The sequence below is a fragment of the Naegleria gruberi genome, assembly GCF_000004985.1.
Source record: "Naegleria gruberi genomic scaffold NAEGRscaffold_40, whole genome shotgun sequence".
In the NCBI taxonomy this organism is placed as follows: Eukaryota; Heterolobosea; class Eutetramitea; order Acrasida; family Naegleriidae; genus Naegleria; species Naegleria gruberi.
Genome location: NW_003163287.1, coordinates 123,578 through 143,373, shown reverse-complemented (window position 1 = coordinate 143,373; position 19,796 = coordinate 123,578). Strand labels below are relative to the sequence as shown.

Sequence of the window (19,796 nt, the reverse complement as noted above, 5' to 3'; positions counted from 1 at the left end):
TCCTTAATTGAAAATATGGATATTTAAATAAATAGAGCTTTAATGGAAGGTTGGTTAATTGTTGACAACACCAAAAAGGCAAATTATTATCGAGAGTGAACTAAAAGTCTTGTTGGAAGATGTGTGCTTCTTCATATCCAACACCTGCAGCTGGAAGAGTTGAATCATCTCCTCTTTCATTGATAAGTCTGTCCAAGATATCGTCATTAATTCCTTCATCATGTTTGCTGTCATTATTGACTTGAGTATCATCCAAAATTTCCATCAAATTTTGTGCTGTGATAGTCATCTTGCTTTGTTGTTGAGTGTTGCCTTTAAAGTTTCCTTTGTGGATGATAAGTCTTTCCAATTTGAGTTTCTTTGTTGCTGTTTGAAGAACTTTCTTTTCTACAGTTCCTAACGTAAGTAATCTGAAAATTCTAACACTACGTTTTTGACCAATTCTGTGACAACGATCTTGAGCTTGTAAATCAATTTGAGGATTCCAATCACTGTCGTAAATAATAACAGTGTCAGCAGCTGTCAAGTTAATACCCAAACCACCAGCACGAGTGGAAAGTAAAAAGCAAAATACATCTTCATCTTGATTAAATTCTTTGATTTTTTGTTCTCTCTCAGTTTGAGCAATGGAACCATCTATTCTACAATATTTCATGTCACCTCTACATTCAAGATAATCTTCAAGTACATCCAAAAATCTTGTCATTAAAGAGAAGATTAAAACTTTGTGACCATTCTTTTTCAAATTTTCCAACATTTTTACAAGTAATCCAAATTTACCAGAATTTTGTGTACATTCCTTCAAGAATCTCTTGTTTGAAGCAGATTCAGATTCACTGTCTTTTGTTTCAAATTCTCTAAATAAAATTATTAAAAAAATGTAAAATAATCTCGAAACATACCTAAGCAAGAATGGATGGTTACAAATCTTTCTCATTTGCATAAGTAAATTCAAAAGAGTTGTGCTATTTGCTCTCTTTTGATCTTTGAAAATTGGTAAGAGATCCTTACTTTTTACAGCATTATAATATTCCTTTTGCATATCTGTCATGTGTGTATAAATTAAAAATTCTCGTTTCTTTGGAATACCAATATCTACATCACTCTTCAATCTTCTTAATAAGAAAGGACGAAGAATGTTATGAAGCTTGCTTATGAGTTGTGTCTTTTCATTTGTAATATAATCATTCTTTTCCTTCTTTGTAAAATCAAACCACTTGTTAAAAGCACTCAAGTCGTCAAAAATTGATGGTAATAAAAAGTTGAGTAATGACCAAAGTTCAGATAAATTATTTTGTAATGGTGTACCTGTAAGAAGCAATCTATTTTCACTCGAGTAAGTCTTCAATTCTCTAGTTAATCTACAATTGAAATTTTTCAATCTGTGGGCTTCATCTACTACAATATACTTCCAATTAAATTTGTTTGCCAAGAATTTCTTGTCTCTCATAACAATTTCATATGATGAAACTACTACAGCAATTTGTCCCTTCTTTACCTTTGAAAAATTCTTTGCTCTTATAATAGCTCTATCATCCTTATTACCATGATAAAGTACACACCCAATATCAGGAGCCCATTTATCAATCTCATTTACCCAATTTGATACAGTTGACAATGGTGCAACAACAAGGAATGGTCCTTTAATTCCCTTTTCATAAAGATGACAAAATAATCCAATAGTTTGAATAGTTTTTCCGAGACCCATTTCACTTGAAATAATTAGTAAATAACACATTCCAAATAAAGAAAACTTACTCTGCCAAAATACCGTTGACACCATTTTCATACAAACTAATCAACCAGTTAACACCCTTCAATTGATAATCTCTAAGTGTTGTTCCGGACAAATATTTTGGTTGAGAATACTTTAAAGCAGCTTGATTAGCTGTTTGTAATGTCTTGGATTTGCTGAAAACAGATTTCAACTTTTTTTGAGCTGATTCGTCAGTGGTTGTTGCCTTTCTACCCTTTCTTTTTCTTTTTCCGTTTGATTCTTCTTCCTCTCCTTCGCTTGCTTCCTCTTCTTCTTGTTCTTCTTCTTTTACATCATCTTCTTCTTCACCGACAACATGTTCATGAATAAAACGAGAGTAGGTTTCGGTCTTTTGCAAAAGTTCGTTTAATTTATCAAAATTTTCTTTAACAGCCTTTGGGGCAGATGATTCATCTTCTACTTCTTCTTGATCTGGTAAATCACCATCAATCTTTTCCTCATCAACATTTTCATCTTTAATTAATTCCGCAACACTTTCTTCCTCCTTCACTAAATCCTTTTCATGTTCTTCATCAACAACTTCAATATCTAAAGTTTCTGTGAGCGCCGATGATGAATCGATTTCTTCTCTGTGATGATGCATTGTGTGCTTTTTTAATGATGACTTCTCATCGCCACTCGAAGAGGAACCAACGTTGTTTGATGATAACATTTTTTTTTCCACTGCTTGGTGAAATAAAATTGGCGCCAACAATCAAAAGCCTGTTTTTTTGTTTTGGGTAATGTACATCTTGTTGGCTAACAAGTAAATATGTCTTACTTTTGATACAATTTCAATCATCTAAGAAACGTTGTTCACTGTAACCTGTGGTTACATTCAAATGTTGTTTGAATAAAAGGAATAGAGTGAGGGAAAGCAGATTAAATATAATGTTCCAGTGAATGATTGAGCCAAAACGATCTCTTGTTGTGTTTGTATCAAATACCAGCATGTAAACATTGAAAAGGAAAAGTAGAATGGTTGCAAATACTCTCTTCTTAATATTGTGTTTTCCAAACCAATAAACAAGAAATATCAATGATCCACTCTGTAAGGTTTCTTTTCCAAATAATTTAACAAGTGATTTGAAACCTCTTGATTGTAATAATTCTCTAATAGATGCATCTCCCTTGAGATAATCTGGGTTTTGAAATGCAGCATGGCTGCTATCAGGTATTTGATCAATCATTGGTGACATGACTCCATCATTTCCAAAATATAAGCTATCAGAAGGATCAATAATTTTCAAGATTCTATCTGTAGATTGCTTTGCTGCTCCAAAAAATCCTGCAATATTTCCAACAATATTCATAATTCCACCAGAATTCATATCAAATGTAAATGGAGAAAAATCAGTTTGAGATAAAAATTGTAAATGTTCCTTCTTTTTAAGTTTTTGATCTTGATATTGTCTGGAAATATTTTCGTGATATCCCTTCATAAACTCCTTTAAATTTTTCAACGAGCTATTCTTGAATTTACTCTGCATCCATGATTTCATCAGCTGACTAAATGATAACTGATGAGAAACTGTTCTGTAGAGTGAAGTATTCAAAACTCTCATTGTTTTTTCGGCAATAATATAAACTGCTGTAATTAAATGTGCAATCATGACTACTTTTCTTGAATATTTAACCCAAACCCATTGATTTTTATAATCTCTAATTTCTTCAATTGCTTGTTTTAATTTTGTAATTTCCTCTTTACAATTCTCCACTTGTTTCCTCCTTTGGATCATCCTTTTTTCTTCCTCCGATAATTCAAAAAGGCCTTGAATTTGTTCTTCATTTCCGAGAAAGTTGGAGAAGGACTTTGATTTCTTCATTTTTTTAGTATTAAAACTTTAATTTTATTAATAATTAATTTGTTATTTAAATACGTGTTAATTAACAATCCAAATCATTTGATGGAATTAGACCGTGATGATGATAAATTTTTCTCAGATTCATTTCCAAATATTGATGATCGTGCTAATAATAGAAGTGAAATTTGTGAATTAAAATTTTGAAAAAAATAGGACGACAGTCTATAAATAATCAATAGAATTTTCTAAAAAAATACATCGACACCAAATCACCTATTATGCTCTCAAGTAATACCAGCATCAACATGAATAATAGCCAACAAGAAGAAACGAATCAAACTCAACATTCGAATAACCCAAATCCAACCAATGAAAAGAATGAAAAAAAGAGAAGAAAATCAGAAACTAAATCAAAAAACAAAAAGACAAAATATGACAATATTGAAAATGATACAGACAGTCAAATCTCCAAACAAGCAGAAAAGTTGGCAACTGACATTTTCAAACAAAAGGAAGGAATTCAATTCGATCATTCTTCAATGGATCTGAAATCAGACCACGAATCACGTCCAATTTGGGTGTGTAGTGGTGATAATGGAGATTATCACATTTTCATGGAAACTAACACACCAGTTTATCAGCAGGCTTATGATTTTCTTGTGGCCATTGCAGAACCAATCTCACGTATGGAAAATTTACATGAATATCAATTGAAAGAATTCTCACTTTATGGAGCTGTTAGTATTGGATTGACTTGTGATTATATTATTCAAGTTTTGGACAAGTTGAGTAAGGTTAAATTACCAACAGACTTGATTGATTTTATTAGAAAGACCACTTCTAAATATGGAAGTGTGAAATTCGTCTTACAGAAGAATCGATTCTTTCTGGAATCTCCTATTTTACAAATTATAGAAAAGTTGAGAAATGATTCAGTTATTGGCAAAGCTGCTCTGATACCAAATCCAAATGAATTCGAATATTTGGATTCGAGTAAGCGTTTCATTATCAAATCAAAGTCTAATCAAGTTGAGGCTTTTCAAAAACAAACTCTAATTTCAACAAATTCAAATTCTCTTTCCAATACTATGAATGAACAACACCATGTTCAAAAGGAAATGATTGGAGCAATCAATCATTCGAATTATGAAGAAGAATATGAAGATGATAACGATTTGGATAGTGAACCACATGAAACTCTCTATTCATTCGAAATTTCATCCAAATCTATTGAATCTGTCAAAAAGCAATGTATTGTAATTGGACACCCAACTTTGGATGAATATGATTTTAGAAATGATAAGAGGAATAGTTCACTCGTAATTGACCTCAAACCAACCACCACCATTCGTTCCTATCAAGAAAAATCACTCAACAAAATGTTCAGCAATGGAAGAGCTCGAAGTGGGATCATTGTTCTACCATGTGGTGCAGGAAAGACCTTAGTTGGAGTGACAGCTGCCAGCACAATCAAGAAACACACCCTAGTACTATGTATCAATACAGTGAGTGTCTTTCAGTGGAAGAATCAATTCAGATTGTGGAGTACCATTGACGATGATAGTATTCTAGTTCATACCTCACAACAGAAGGCCACTCTTCCAAAAGATCCAAATAAGGCCGTTGTGTTAATCACCACCTATAGTATGATTTCATTTAAGGGAAGGAGAAGTGAAGAATCCAAACAAATGATGGAGTACATTGAAAATAGAGAGTGGGGATTGCTAATGTTCGATGAAGTTCAAGTATACCCTGCTGATTCATTCAGAGCATCCCATTTGAAAGCTCATTGTAAATTGGGATTGACTGCAACTCTATTACGTGAGGATAACAAGCAGGAGGATTTAAATTTCCTCATTGGACCAAAACTCTACGAAGCCAATTGGTTGGATTTACAAAAGAAGGGACATCTTGCCAATGTACAATGTGTCGAAGTTTGGTGTCCAATGACTGCAGAATTCTATGCCGAGTATCTTTCCTCAAATTATGCCAAACAGAGTTTGTACTATGTGATGAATCCAAATAAGTTTAGGGCTTGTGAATTTCTCATTAGATATCATGAAAAGCATGGAGATAAGATAATTGTTTTCAGTGATAATACCTTCACTCTGGAACAGTATGCCATCAAATTGAAACTTCCTTACATTTATGGTAAAACCAGGGAGTCTGAGCGTTTGGATGTCTTGAATCGATTCAAGAGTGGTAATTTTAACACTGTTTTCCTTAGTAAGGTTGGTGATACAGCCATTGATATTCCTGAGGCAACTGTAATTATTCAAATTTCGTCCCATTTCGGCAGCAGAAGACAAGAAGCTCAGAGATTGGGTCGTATCCTTCGTCCAAAGAATGGAACCAATAAGCAAGCTTACTTTTACTCACTCGTCTCACAAGACACAAAGGAAATGTTCTTTGCAACCAAGAGACAACAATTCCTTACCAATCAAGGATACAGTTTCAGAGTTTTGGCTGACATTCAAAAGTACTACTCGAGTAATAGAGTGGAGACCAAATTTATGAAAACAAAAGAGGATGAATTGGAATTTCTAAAACTTGTCAAGAATGCTAAAGATGTTAATGGAAAATTGGAAGATATTCCCAATGATGACTTTCAAAGTGGCAGCCATAGTGGTGATACTAGTTTGGCATTGCTATCAGGAGGTGCCAATGAAGTGTATTATCATACCTTTGAAGCAAGCAATTCCTCAAAAAAGAAGAAAAAGGTCGCTAAAACTGTCCATCCATTATTTAAGAAACGTAATTAGTTAGGTTTCTATTATATTCCAATAAATTCATCTTCTCAAAATAAAGAGAAAGTTAACAAAATAATTATTTTTCATTTAATGATTCAAATATCTTGAATATTGTTCATCATATTCTTCCATATATTGATCATAATCATCTTCTTCCTCAGATGAAGATGAAGAATTATATTGTTGAACTGTTTCTTGATTTCTAACAAATTCCTTCATGATTTTCTTATTCTTCTTGTTCTTCTTTTTTGAACTTGTTGAGGTTTCAGGAGTTGGAGTTGGTTGCAAAACAGTTGTGAATTCAGCTTGTTCTCTAGCAATTCTTTCCTCTTCTTCTCTTTGGAATTTCAAAATCAATTCTCTTAATTGACCATTTGATAACAAATCAATTCTGTTATTCTTATCCCAGAATACGTATTCATCTCTGTAGATCAATTGTTGAATTCTGTGCTGTGGAAGTTCTTCTGCCAAATCACTATTTAAGAATTCTTCATATGAAATAAAAGTGTCACCTTCAAATCTGTCTTTGTAAATCATTGACAAGTGAAGATAGGCATCATTTAAATCAGAATCCCACATGATTCTATTCAGTGCTTCTTTACAAGTTAGAAAACGATCCTTCTTCTTTGTCCACTCTGCTTCTTCTTGAGCAATGAGTTGATTCTTAGAGAAGGTTGTTGTTGAGTTAGTGGTGGTAGTGTTATTATTTACAGGGAGAGTTGTTACGGACATGATGATTAGCAATAGCTCGGCTATAGGATTGGTTGTTGGATTGTTTTTTTTTTGTTGTTTCGATTTGTTTTCTCGAAGTGAATGTTGAATTTGAAGGATTTATGGTTTTTTCATGTTTGAAATTGAGAATCAAGTTAAAAATAGAATTTCAAATTCAACTTTGTTCTGGCAAGTGCTTGGAACACTGTGTCACCATGTGGATTAATAGATAAATAATAAATTAGACGATATTTCATAATTGAAAATATATTAAACTGTGAAATTGTTTCTCACACAAATGTGTATTTCGAGCAATACAGTATAAACTCAAGTCTCATAATTCAAATAACTCGACACTAAAATCCAACCTTAATGAGTGTCATTCAATCTCTAATTGAAGAATTTCCAAGAGAAGGATTGGTTATGAAGACCATCTGCTGCATGGTGAACACCATTTGGTGCAAGGGCTTTTTCAACTTCTATTTCTTCAAATAATCTTTGTTCCTTCAAACCAGTATTGTTGAAAAGTGTGATGTAATTGGAGCAATAGAAATTTTTGAAATGGTCAACTCTGGCCTCTTGGCTGGTATAAAATCCTTTTCAACACATTTCATTTGAATATTAGCAACCAAATAGCACAATGGTTTATCGCCCAAATGACCCAAGACAGCTCCATTTGCTGGCTTTGCCAAAATTCTAACAGGACAATGAATATTCAAAGTAATATCTCTAGAATCGAAACATTTCTTTCCATAAGCTTGAAGTGTTGATGGATTCTTTTCTTCCACGTGCCACAATTCTCCAAATAAAGCATACTTGACCTGTCCATCCACAAGAGTGTGTGGTTTATAAGTTTTCATATCACTCATAACTTGAATTTCCAAATCAAAATGATTAATATTTTCTGAATTCGAAACACCAACCAAATATTTTCCATTCTCTGAGGATTGAGAAATGACATCATTCATCAATTCACGATGTTCTTGATGAGAAAGTGATTCGAGAGCAGCCAAGAAAGCCTGTTCTCTAATTTGATCTTGATAAGTTTCCAAATACTTTTTCAAAGCATCAAAATCAACCTTTACCTTCTTACTCTCCCAATCCTTCAAATACCAATAAACTAAAGCAGCAATCAAAGGAGCCAAAGCCTTCACATAGAATGAAGAAGTAAATTTGTTATAATCCTCCTCCTTTTCTCCATCCTTCGGAATGATACTATTTGATGATTTTTTAAAAAAGAATTGTCTGTGATGATTCTCATTCGGATTTATCAATGATACTTGTTTCAAACAAGATGAACAATTTGACAATATTACTTGATGAGGTATTGTTGTAGTTAACAATTTCCTACCAAGAAGAAGACCAACTCCACAAGATGCTGCAGATGAAGGAATTGAAAAGTTTCTATTGATGACTTTCCCACATAACAACGAACGCATTTTTAAAAAAATTAAAAAATATTTTTTGTAAAGAAAGAAAAAAAATGAGAAAATCCATCCAATCTCTTGCCCGTATTAACAATACCCTTTCCTTTGCTCCAAGAAATTGTTTCTATGCTACAGTCCAATCAAAGGCTGTTCGTTATGAAAAGTTCGGTAATCCATTGGAAGTTTTGAAGTAAGTGTATAAAGCGATGATGTGGATTGAAACTAAAAAAATATGAAATTTTATTATCTTTTTATTGGAAATATGATAATGATGAACAATAACTTTGAACGTTAATTTTCTATTTAGAGTTGAAAATGTTGATATTGATACCTCTGTTAAGAATGATGAAGTTGTCATTAAAATGTTAGCAGCACCAATCAACCCAGCCGATATTAATACAATTCAAGGAGTGTACGGAAAGAGTCCAAAGTCTTTCCCAGCTGTTCCTGGTAATGAAGGTGTTGGTATTGTTGAAGAAGTTGGTTCTGGTGTTACCGGTCTTAAGAAGGGTGATCATGTCATTCCAAGCAATGGTGGTTTGGGTACTTGGAGAACTCACCTCGTTTGTAAAGCTGAAGATGTTACAACTGTACCAAAGGAATTGCCAGTTGAATATGCTTCAATTCTTTCCGTTAACCCTTGTACTGCTTATAGACTTCTTTCTGACTTTGCTGAATTGAAGCCAGGTGATGTCATTATTCAAAACGGTGCTAATTCCATGGTTGGTTTGATGGTTATCCAATTGGCCAAATTACGTGGTATTCAAACTATTAACTTGATTAGACAAAGACAAAATCACGATTTAACAGTGCAAAGAATGAAGCAATTAGGAGCTGATATTGTTATGGATTATTCTTTCGCTAGCAATAATACTAAGATGTCTCGTTTATTATCGGATTTACCAAAGCCAAAATTGGCCTTGAACTGTGTTGGTGGTGATGCTGCTCGTATTGTTACCAAGTATTTGGCTGAAGATGGTGTTATGGTGACATATGGTGGTATGTCTAGACAAGGTATCACTGTCCCAACGAGCCCATTCATTTTCAACAACATTACTCTTAAAGGTTTTTGGATGACTAGATGGGTCGAAACTCACTCAAAGGAAGAAAGACAAAAGATGATTGACGAATTGTCCAAACTCGTTATTGACAAGAAGTTGTTGGCTTTGGTCGAAACACACAAATTCTCTGAATTTAATTATGCTTTGGAAAAGAGTTTCGAAGATGGTCAAGAAAGAAAGGTCGTTTTGAAGATGAACGAATAAATCCAATAGATAGATGGTCACAATCACACACAGTAACATACACACAAACAAAAAAATCACCAACAGGGACATTGCTTGTAGGTCAATAAAAAACAAAATTTATTTAAAAATTAATTTCCTATTTTGAAAATCTAAATTATTAGTATTTTAATTTATTTATTGATTTGAATATTTGAAGCAAAATTTATATTAAATTACAACTCTTGTTGTTTGAAAAAACTGTAAGTCTTTTCAAAGTATGGTTTGAGAACGGTTTGATACTTGTTAATGAGAAGTTCTACACATTTGATAACCCTATCAGTTTCCATTCTGAGAGATTCTAGGGAATTGGCTGACTTGTTTTCATCCTTTTTTCTTAATAAATTGATAGCAATCACGCTTGCCAAGCTGGAGGCTGACATTTTGTTGAGTTGTGATTTAGATTCAATCATTGAAATCAAAGCAAGTAACCAATACAGCAAGTGTTGATGGAGAGGTGGTAATTTTTGAATGAGTTCTAAAATTGTCTTGTCATCATTCTTTAAATCCACAAATTCATCATAGAGTTGATAGGTTAGAAGGGGTGTTGGTAAGGATCTGATAAAATCTTTCAATAGAGAAGCTGTTATCTTAACCATGGCAGGTGATCTTTTCTGTTCTGGATCTGTTAAAAAGACCTTCTCCTGATCAAGAATGTAATTCTTAATCTCTTTATCCTCATTTTGATCGTATTGTTTCTTGATTGCTGTAATGAGATCTGACTTTCCAGGAATTCTACATTATTTTCACATGTATAATGAAATTTCACACACGTTAAGGTAAATATATATTGAACTCTTCATTGTAAACAACCTACCTGAATATACCCTCTTCACATATAGATATCTCATCAGACAAAAAGACAAACATATCATGAACACATTTTGGTAAGCCAAGTCCATGAATCTTTTCACGATGACGTGACATGATCTTTTCCAATTCCAAACCAAAAACCTTCGATTCTTCACCTAGATTAATATCAATTGTAATTTCTCCATTTGGAACACCTTCAAGTGGCACTGTCAAAACCATTGGTTGCAAAACTTGAATTTGATACTTTTCAAATGAAATTTCAACACTTCCCAAATCTTGACATTTTTTACAATAAAACTTTCAATTCCAATAAACAAATAAAAAACCTACAATCATCATATTTCATATAATCATAATCAAACACTTCCAATGTAATTATCCAATTTTTCACAACTGATTCATCCTTAATTCCCTCCACAACCAAATGTTCATCCGTAAATATTGGATTCAAATTATTGTAAATGATTTCAGTCTTTTTCTGTGCAATGATTTTTCTGTTTTTAAATTCACAAGGTCTCCTATTCTCGTATTCATAGACTGGCGAGTCCATTGTAACTGCAGAGTTTTTATCATTGGAATCTGATGAAGAGGAAGATCTGTGTCCATTGACAATGTGTCCAATTCCATTACTACCACTATGGATATCTTCAGAAATACTTGATGTATTTCCTCCACTACTTGAACTATTGATAGTTCTAGTAGAGGCTCTCTTTTTGGCCAAATCATTACTTGAGAATTTCCGTGAAGATCTAGGAGTTGTCGGAGTAATAGTTGTCGGAGGTGAATAGTATTTAGCCAATTCATTCGATTGATGTAAACTACTAGTAATACATAGTGACTTTTTTCTTGGAGTAGTTGGTGATTGATTTATATTCTCCACTGTATTACTTAGTAAAGGATTTTGTAAAGTATTTAAATGTTGTAAACTTGCGAATGAACCATAGGCAGAACCAATAACTCCACCTTCTTTATCGGCGAGTGTTTTGTGAGTGGAAATGACTGCTGAGGGTGATGGTAGAACTTTTTCTTCTTCTCTAATTTCTTGTGCTGGAGCATTGATGGTACAAATCTATTAGAATCCGATAATGATTATTAGAAAGTTGACGATTTGATGATGATGGTAATAATTTAATGGAAGAAAAAAGGTGTTGGGATGATTTGCGTTCGTTAGAAATGTTTCCGTAAACTACTTTCGAATAACAATAAAAGAAATTAACGTACTACATAGGGATCGGCAAGGTTGGTTATTAGGTCCCCAACTATTAGATTCTTGCACTCAATGATGGAAACAGTTAGTTTCATTTTTTATTGTGAAAATTATTACCGTTACGACATTTGATCGAAATGACAGGTATAAAGATAGAGAATTGCGCTCTTTTGTGGTTTCTTCAATCAACAAAGAAAGCTACTTTTACTTCCTTTTGTATTAATTGGCCAGATCATTAATTTTCAAGATCTAATGAGCTGGTTGCTCTGTTTCGAATAACTAGTGACAATTCATCTTATTATTTTGATAATAAGCATGTTCAAATTGGTATGCTGATTATGATGATTGTTGAGAAATAAAGGACTGAAAGGAAAAATCTGGGGATGAATGGTTTTCCATAGCACCAATCTCTATTATCAGTACACCATTTCCATCCATTATGATAAGAATCATAACTATGCAACATTTCTCTCATAATTCCATTAGCAAGTTTTTGATTTGATATGAAAATTCCCAAGCCTTTCCCTCCATTCCTTTTTTCCTTACATGAATGCAGTATTCTCCCCCTCATTTCCAAACTCTCATTAATTAAATCATTATATAAATCAATTCGGGATGAGATGAAACTCTTGTATAGGTTCATCCAAAAATTCCTACTCAATTCCAACTCTCGGAAAAGAGAGAGAAATTCCCTATTTACCAAACGGAAGGAATTCAGCAAATCACCAAGAGGAAGAAAAGAGGAAATGTTAATCAATTCATCCCAACATAATTGTTGCATTTTTTTCTGGTTTTGTAAAAGAGTTGAAGTTTTTGTTCACCCAAGTTCTCCTTTGGTTGACGAAAGTGAAATGTTAAATTGTTATTGTAAAAGTTTTACACAAACAGCACTGGGATGAAGGATTATTTTCAATTTCCTAAACAAATATAAATTGAAAATTCATGGTGGGGAGTTGACCGAATTTTTCCTCTTCACCAACAATAATTCTTCTAGCAACGGATAATTTATAATAACCATCATCAAGTAACTCATTGTAAAGGATGGCTCAATACCCTTACCAAACGATGATGATTCGTCTCAAGAATCCTCAACAATTTAAGATTATCAACAAGAAAAAAATGTCTACAAATTATTCAATGAAGATCGCCCTGCTCGTGTTAGTCTTGCACATCTTGCTGCAGTTTGCTGTTGGAGCATTGTCTGTAGATACATCTGAGGATGTTGCATTCCAATTTCCAAGATCGGGATCGTTCAGATTTTCTCAAGTTTCATCAAATAAGATTGTTGGTGGTAATGATGAAGGTTTTGCTGGTTCTAACTTTGGATTGAACCAACGCCATGAAATGGAATGGAGAGGAATCTTCCAACTATTCAATGACAAGAGTGCTCTTGTTGATTCGGTAAAGATATTTGCTCAGAGTTTGGAATCACCACTTTCAATCTTATTGGAAAGTGAGAAAACATTCATGATAATTCCACATAATAAGAGCTGTATTCAGTTGGAGTATGGGGCTATTGGAATGGGTGATAGATTTGTTAGTGGAATTCAAAAAACTTTGGCAGTTCTGTATTCCAAACTGATTGTACCTGCTGTTAAATTGGAAAATTGGAAGGAGAGTTTTGACATGCAATTGTCTGGATTGGCAGGTTGTAACTCAGGAGATAGAGTGTTTGTGAATTTGTTAAATCAAGAATATTCGAATGAAGCATTAATTGCTTGTGTGAATGAAAAGAAAACACCGTACAGAATTAGATCTAGTAATGTCATGATTGAAATTAGTTCTGTCAACGATCAAGACTCTAAATTATTTGAAAAGGTCAAGATACTTTCTCAAACTTGTGTCAAGCATACTGTTACTCCTCAAAAGCAATATCAAAAAGATGTACCAACAGCAAATAAGAAGTTAGTTTGGTTTAAGGAAGAGTCGAATAATTCTCTTCTCAAAGAACTATACAAGCTTAATTTGAAAAATAATGGAACCAAGAAAATTTGTGTATTCCTTCATGGAGCTGGTGTGAAAAATGAGGTAAGTTTTCAGATTGGGATTGTTCTTATTGTAATTATTATTCTAGGGTGTTCCTCTCAATGATTGGCCACACTATTGGGGTCAAGTAAATTCATACACTGAAGACTTGTGTTCAGAGAGATGGTTCATTCGTAGAAATACCAAAGAGAATGGATGGACTTCAGAGCATTTACAAACATCTTATTGTGAATTGGCCCTTATTGGAAACAAGAATAAGACCAACTCAAAGGTGATTAGCAACACAATAGTGTTCACGCACTCCATGGCAAATATGATTTTCCCAACAGCTATGTATAAGGGGTATTGCAGCTTAGATCTGACCACCTCGACATGGGTAAGCTTATCAGCTCCATTTAATGGAAGTCCAGCAGCAGTCTATCTCAAAACACTCTGCTATCAATATGTCCACAAAACAGCTCCTCATGAGCTTCAGAAAATTATAGATTTTGTTGCAGAAGTTACAGGAAATTGTGATGGTGATAATCCAGACCTCGCTGATGCAACTTTACTTCCAAATTATTGTGATCCAAATACTACCAATTATCATGGTAAGAAGCCTATGTGTTTGGGTGATCCTATATTCTCATATTCTGAACCAAAGATTAGTGCCAGATTGTGTGGTAGTTCACCTTTTGGTTTGGTGAGTTATTATGGTGTAGCTCTGGAAATTTTTTCTCAAATGGTTCAATACGGAGAGCCAAACGATGGGCTTGTTCCTGTTTCTAGCTGTTTCATGACTACTCCTGCATCGAGTTTTGTTGGTAATTATACAAGTTCGCTCTATAATGCAGCAATTAATCACTCTGATGCTACTTGTAGAAATGGAGATTCCACCTTTTCAGAAGCAAACAAAATGCCTTGTGCATTCTTTGGAATTTACAGAAGCCCAGTTCAAAGAAAGTAAATTGCAATATCAGTCAACCTCTCATGCTTTGTCAAGTTAATAAGGTTCTGTTTGAAAGTTATACAATAATAACTCTCCTTTGATTTGCGCCAATAGTAAACTGAATAGTAAGAAGTTCCACAAAAATACAGCTCTTCTAATCGAGGTACTGTGGCTTCATATTCTATAACCAATTCATTATTCTTCATAATGTAGCACTTCTTATCATTAACAATTACTCTCAAAAACTGGAAACCGTGCAATGTTACAGAATGAATTGGTGAGAGAGGGATTATTATTTCTTGACAATTATTCAAACAAAATATTCTTTTCTTGCCTTTAAAAAGTTAAAAACGATGAGAAGCTCACTTACTTGTCAATGCAAAACCTCTTCGAGCAGTAAAGGCAATATCTTCATAAACTTCATCCTCGTCCAATATTTGTGAATCGAATTCAGTAAGTCTTTCTAATGTTCCATCAAGTCCAAGAGAATATCCACATCTATAAACTTTTCCATCTTTTGTAAGAGCCAATAAATCATATTCTCCACTTTTTGTTTTTACAAAAAATGGTTTGTTACTTGAAGTTTTAGAAACTATTTCACATTCTCCTGCATTATCAAACTTGGTGGAAGGTCTACCTAGCTCTCCTTTATGATTGGATCCTATTGTTAAAATTCTTCCAAAGCTCGTAACAAATGCTACTGTAGCCCAAGAGCATGAACAAGTAATTATCCATTCACCATCCAATAACAGAGTTTCCAAATCCAAAACTTCTCTCCACTCAATTCCATCAATGTTGTGTGTATTATAAACTTTAGAAAGATGGTTTTTCGGTTCTCTAATAAAAATTCTGGTTCTCTTTGACTTTTTGTGTTGGACAAGCAAAACTACAGAGTTGATATTGGCAGATGTTCCAATGATTTCCTCTTCCATTACATTGATAAAGTATAAATCTTGCTCACCCTCTAATTCTTTTCCGACGAAACAAGCATAATTGTTGACTCCAAAGAGGTGCAACTGAAAATATTATCTTCCTATTTTGTAAGAATTTATCACATACCACACGAAAGGAACTAGCCATGCTGATAAATTGAAATCCGTAAGTATTATCAAATAAATAGGTAGAATTTGAAATTATCTTTTCAATCCGATTTTCGGGATCATACGAAAGAATTGACATTTTTTAACTAATAATTTTAAATTGTTTCTAATATATTTGTAAAAATAGGAGTCACAGTTCGAAAACAAAAGTATTGATGATCCATTGTATACAATATGATCAACAATTAAAAATTCCAAATTTAATCAATTCTTCATTCCTTAATGTTCATTCTTCCCACAAGAGATGGTCCATCAACCTCAATCCTTACCGAAGCCTTCCGTTCATTACAATTTTTGCACAGTCTTAAGGGAACTCGAAATATTTTCTTTGTATTTCAATCATAAGGATTACTGTAGATTATTTGAGCGCCAATCGCTTGAAAAGGCTTCCATTTTCAATATGCTGATGTATTCTTCACAATAAAAAAAATGGACAAGTTGCCAAGCGGTGGCTCATCTTCACCTGCTGCAACACAAGTACCGTCTGCATCATCACTAAACAATAATAATACATCTTCATCATCAACAACAACAATATCGAGTTATGCTGCTGCAACTACAAATTCATTAAATGGAGTGTTGCAACTTCCGACCATCATAATCAATTTATGGACAATAGTATTGCTTCGAATAGTGTTTGGAAATCACCTCCACATTTAAATTTACATTTTATGAGTAATGCACATCATGAGATCTTGTCTCCAAAACAAAAGGAGTCTATCATTACTCCAAAAACATTATCTCAGAAAAATCTTCATTCATTTAGAGTTGGAAATGCTTCTATCACCAGGAGTCCAAAGAAACAAATAGTTCCTAAAAAGATGCTTGTTCCAGTCATTTCACCTGTTGAGGAAACTAAATTGACAACTGATGAAGTAAGAAGGTTTGTGTAGTATTTTATTTTGTTATACTAATTTAATTTTCCAAAAGAATAATTGAGGATTTATTTAAAGAATGCGAGCAAAATGGAAGTGAATTTACTTCTGAAATTTGTAATATATTTCAGTCAGCTGTCAAAGATTTTTCTGAATTATTATCAAAACAAACTGTCAATGATGTTAATTCTTCATTATTGAGCGATACAACACCATCTAATTCAACTAGCCAGATCAATATCAGTACCTCATTTGAAGATTTGTTCAATAGTCCTTCATTTGGAACTCAGGGAAGAGCTTGGGCAGATGTTGTATCAAGCCCAGAAAACTCTCCTCCCAGTTCTCCTGATATGATGTCTGTAAGGGAAAGACTTTCATCCCCAAACAGAAAGAGGTTGTCACCAGAGGACATTAGAAGAAGACAAGAGGAAAAGATGGCCAAATCAGCATGGAATAGACAAACAAAACAAATTCAACAAGAGGTCAAATTCTTAAAGGAGGCAGAAAAACAAAAGGAAGTTTTGAAAAAACGAGAAAAGGAACTGGAAGAAACTAAAAAGAAACAAGAAGAAAAGCACGAAAGAGCAAGAAAGAATAACCAAATACACATCAAGAAAGTTATGGAAGAGGCCAGAAAAGAAAGCGAAAAGGTTGAAGAAGTCAAATTTATTAAATCTCTCGAAGAAGAAAAGAACAAGTTCCAACTCGATCAAAAATTAACAGCCTCCCAAGAAAGAAGAGAAAGAGAGCAACATAAAATCAAAGTCAAATGCACTAAGGATCTAGAAAAGGAGAGAGCAGCCAAGATGAGAAGACAACAATTAGAAATTGAACGCCAACAAACTTTCCTTGAAAGTATTAAGGCTAAAGAGAAGAAAGTCGAACTCATTAAAGAGCAAAAAGAGAAGGAATCTGCTGAAAGAATCAGCAAAAAGGTCGAATATGAAAAAAAGATCCAAAAGACCAAGAAGGAAACCGAGCTCTCTACACAACACTTGTCAGAAAAATTAGAGAAAAAGCTTGAAGCTGCTGAGGATAGAAAGACTAAAACTATAGAAACTAAGAAGGCAAAGGCATCCATTGACTTGAAGAAAGTTGAAGAAGCTAGAAAGAGAGCTCTATCCCCACCAAAAGTCGAATATAATGTTGTCTCACCATCTCCAATCGTTGCTGCTGAAGAGGATAGCACTAACGAAAATAAGAAATCGAGTAAGAAATTCAAAAGAGCCAAACAAAAATTCACCAAAGCCTTTGAAGCTATGGAGAAAAAGCTCATTCAAATCAAACCAAAAGCCAAACCGAAATCAAATCTTTTCAAAAAGACAGTACAAAACATCAAGAATCAACCTAAATCTGATGTACTCATCCAAGCACTTTTGTCTTTATCTAGAATTAGTAGATCTGATATTTTGGAATCTCTCAGAGATGAAGGCGCCTTGGATTGTGTGTGTTCTCAAATGGCACTTGCCAAGGATGCAGACGAAAGATCTGCCTACATTCAGGCACTCAATTCTCTCTGCAAGCTTAAGGATAATCTAATTTACATTAATACTAACAACCTAATTTGCTCAGTTTTACAAGCAACTATTGAGCTAGGTAATCAACCCACATCACTTGCTGAATTGGAAATGATGGTGGTAATTATTACCAAACTATTGCAAACACCTTCTGCTGAGATTGTTGAAGTGGAAGTAATGTTTAAAGACTACTTGATTGACTTTATTGTCAGTACCAAACTATTGGATATTATCAAATCACATGTAATCTATGTTGATGAATTCCAATTACAAGAAAGATCTTCTTTCATTCTTAAATCTTTGGAGCTTATCAGAGTGATGACAACATTCACGTATGCCAAACTTAGACATTTACCTGTCTATGTTCAAAAAAAGGGACCAGAAATTGAAAACCTCATCGCTAAATTCCAATCAATTAATGTTATTGACGTCCTACCTGTATTATCAACTATTGTTCTTGCTAGTGGACCTTTGAGAGGTAAAAACAAACCAGAACTCAATGACCTTGCCCTCAGAATAACATTCCTAGCATTTAGAATTTTAAACAACTTGGCATGCATTGATCTTGATTTCATCCAGAAAATTCTGGGAGATACTTTCCAAACAGAATTGTTCCACATAATTGGATTCCTTTTGAGTTTTATAGAATCCGTCAACTATGATCCAACACTGATTGTATATGATTCTGCTATTGCATCCAATCTTAAAATTCACATTCCAGACCTCTTGAATGAAATTATTCTTCTCATTGGATATTTCTGCTTGGAAAATCAATCCAATCAAGATATGCTCCACTATCACAATGGAAGGAACCCAACCATTCTACAGAGATTAATTTCATTACCAGACCAATATTTTTCGGACAACCAAAACAAGCAAATATTATTCCCAACCCTTATTTGTGCTGTGTTTGAGAATGATACAAACAGGGAAATATTCAGGAGGGAAATGACTGCCGATGTTTTGGTAAATTATGTTGAGCAAGGAATTGAAGAGCTGAAGAAAGACACCAACCTAAAGAACAAATTCAATGTACCTCATCCAAGATTCCAATTTGAAAACAGATTCCCTATGAAACTAACAGAGAAATCCATGTCTTACTTTAAGGGTGAGTATGATATGTTCACTTCTGATGAGTCTGTTGAAGCTTCTCCAAGACATAAGGAAGATGATTTGGAAATTGAGGACATTGAGGAAACCAGCCAACCCCAAAAACAAGATGATTCAAAGGAGGAGAACTCCAAATAAATGTAAACTCGTCCGTTTTAAGATCTATTTCATTTACTGAGTAATAGCGTTGCTCTTAGTTAAATCTTCAGTGCTGGCTAGGTAATTGTTTAAAAATTAGTGAATAGAAGGTCATCAAACATCCGAGCAATGGTGATGATTTTGACTCTCAGTGAGGGAATTTAGAGGGATTTTGGTAAGATTACCGATTAATGAGTTGTATTAAGGTTCTTCTAACTAGAACTTTTTACTATTTTTTTTCAAAATCGAGAAATCCATTTTTTTAGTATGTGTTGTCAAAGATCTCTTTAAGAGTGAAGCGTAGCAAGAGTGTTGGTACGATTATTAGTAAGAAATGTCATCAAAATTGAAGCTGCTGAAGTATCTCTATATCTCTCAGATAAACAGCAA

At 33.7% G+C, this 19,796-nt stretch overlaps 10 protein-coding genes across 10 annotated transcripts; 4 read left to right on the top strand and 6 right to left on the bottom strand.

Annotated features, from left to right (window-relative positions):
* Positions 1–25: 25 nt before the first annotated feature.
* NAEGRDRAFT_80631 (helicase-like protein) lies at positions 26–2,429 on the bottom strand (the record flags this gene model as incomplete). The annotated part of the gene is made up of 3 exons (XM_002674322.1): positions 26–857; positions 903–1,712; positions 1,759–2,429. The coding sequence occupies 3 exons, from the start codon at positions 2,427–2,429 to the stop codon at positions 101–103; spliced, it is 2,238 nt and encodes a 745-aa protein (XP_002674368.1). The 3' UTR covers positions 26–100.
* A 121-nt stretch (positions 2,430–2,550) lies between these two features.
* NAEGRDRAFT_70435 (uncharacterized protein) lies at positions 2,551–3,321 on the bottom strand (the record flags this gene model as incomplete). Its single annotated transcript, XM_002674321.1, has 1 exon — positions 2,551–3,321. The coding sequence occupies one exon, from the start codon at positions 3,319–3,321 to the stop codon at positions 2,551–2,553; it is 771 nt and encodes a 256-aa protein (XP_002674367.1).
* A 545-nt stretch (positions 3,322–3,866) lies between these two features.
* NAEGRDRAFT_50960 (uncharacterized protein) lies at positions 3,867–6,323 on the top strand (the record flags this gene model as incomplete). The annotated part of the gene is made up of 1 exon (XM_002674409.1): positions 3,867–6,323. The coding sequence occupies one exon, from the start codon at positions 3,867–3,869 to the stop codon at positions 6,321–6,323; it is 2,457 nt and encodes an 818-aa protein (XP_002674455.1).
* Positions 6,324–6,378: 55 nt separating this feature from the next.
* NAEGRDRAFT_80630 (uncharacterized protein) lies at positions 6,379–7,078 on the bottom strand. Its single transcript, XM_002674320.1, has one exon. The coding sequence runs from the start codon at positions 7,041–7,043 to the stop codon at positions 6,399–6,401; it is 645 nt and encodes a 214-aa protein (XP_002674366.1). The 5' UTR covers positions 7,044–7,078; the 3' UTR covers positions 6,379–6,398.
* A 450-nt stretch (positions 7,079–7,528) lies between these two features.
* On the bottom strand, positions 7,529–8,461 carry NAEGRDRAFT_70432 (uncharacterized protein; the record flags this gene model as incomplete). The annotated part of the gene is made up of 1 exon (XM_002674319.1): positions 7,529–8,461. One exon carries the CDS (start codon positions 8,459–8,461, stop codon positions 7,529–7,531), a length of 933 nt encoding a protein of 310 aa, XP_002674365.1.
* A 44-nt stretch (positions 8,462–8,505) lies between these two features.
* Positions 8,506–9,819, top strand: NAEGRDRAFT_58740 (mitochondrial trans-2-enoyl-CoA reductase; the record flags this gene model as incomplete). The annotated part of the gene is made up of 2 exons (XM_002674408.1): positions 8,506–8,639; positions 8,757–9,819. 2 exons carry the CDS (start codon positions 8,506–8,508, stop codon positions 9,712–9,714), a joined length of 1,092 nt encoding a protein of 363 aa, XP_002674454.1. The 3' UTR covers positions 9,715–9,819.
* Positions 9,820–9,908: 89 nt separating this feature from the next.
* Positions 9,909–11,847, bottom strand: NAEGRDRAFT_70430 (rho GTPase activating protein; the record flags this gene model as incomplete). Its single annotated transcript, XM_002674318.1, has 4 exons — positions 9,909–10,467; positions 10,550–10,820; positions 10,876–11,614; positions 11,767–11,847. The coding sequence occupies 4 exons, from the start codon at positions 11,845–11,847 to the stop codon at positions 9,909–9,911; spliced, it is 1,650 nt and encodes a 549-aa protein (XP_002674364.1).
* Positions 11,848–12,871: 1,024 nt separating this feature from the next.
* Positions 12,872–14,803, top strand: NAEGRDRAFT_80628 (uncharacterized protein; the record flags this gene model as incomplete). The annotated part of the gene is made up of 2 exons (XM_002674407.1): positions 12,872–13,780; positions 13,827–14,803. The coding sequence occupies 2 exons, from the start codon at positions 12,872–12,874 to the stop codon at positions 14,682–14,684; spliced, it is 1,767 nt and encodes a 588-aa protein (XP_002674453.1). The 3' UTR covers positions 14,685–14,803.
* A 225-nt stretch (positions 14,804–15,028) lies between these two features.
* On the bottom strand, positions 15,029–15,598 carry NAEGRDRAFT_70428 (uncharacterized protein; the record flags this gene model as incomplete). The annotated part of the gene is made up of 1 exon (XM_002674317.1): positions 15,029–15,598. The coding sequence occupies one exon, from the start codon at positions 15,596–15,598 to the stop codon at positions 15,029–15,031; it is 570 nt and encodes a 189-aa protein (XP_002674363.1).
* Positions 15,599–16,195: 597 nt separating this feature from the next.
* On the top strand, positions 16,196–19,425 carry NAEGRDRAFT_80627 (uncharacterized protein; the record flags this gene model as incomplete). The annotated part of the gene is made up of 3 exons (XM_002674406.1): positions 16,196–16,344; positions 16,386–16,649; positions 16,697–19,425. The coding sequence occupies 3 exons, from the start codon at positions 16,196–16,198 to the stop codon at positions 19,404–19,406; spliced, it is 3,123 nt and encodes a 1,040-aa protein (XP_002674452.1). The 3' UTR covers positions 19,407–19,425.
* Between the last annotated feature and the right edge of the window lie 371 nt (positions 19,426–19,796).

Coding starts and splice junctions, on each gene's coding strand:
- NAEGRDRAFT_80630 (XM_002674320.1), bottom strand. CDS start 7,043: ATGTCCGTAACAACTCTCCCTGTAAATAATAACACTACCACCACTAAC.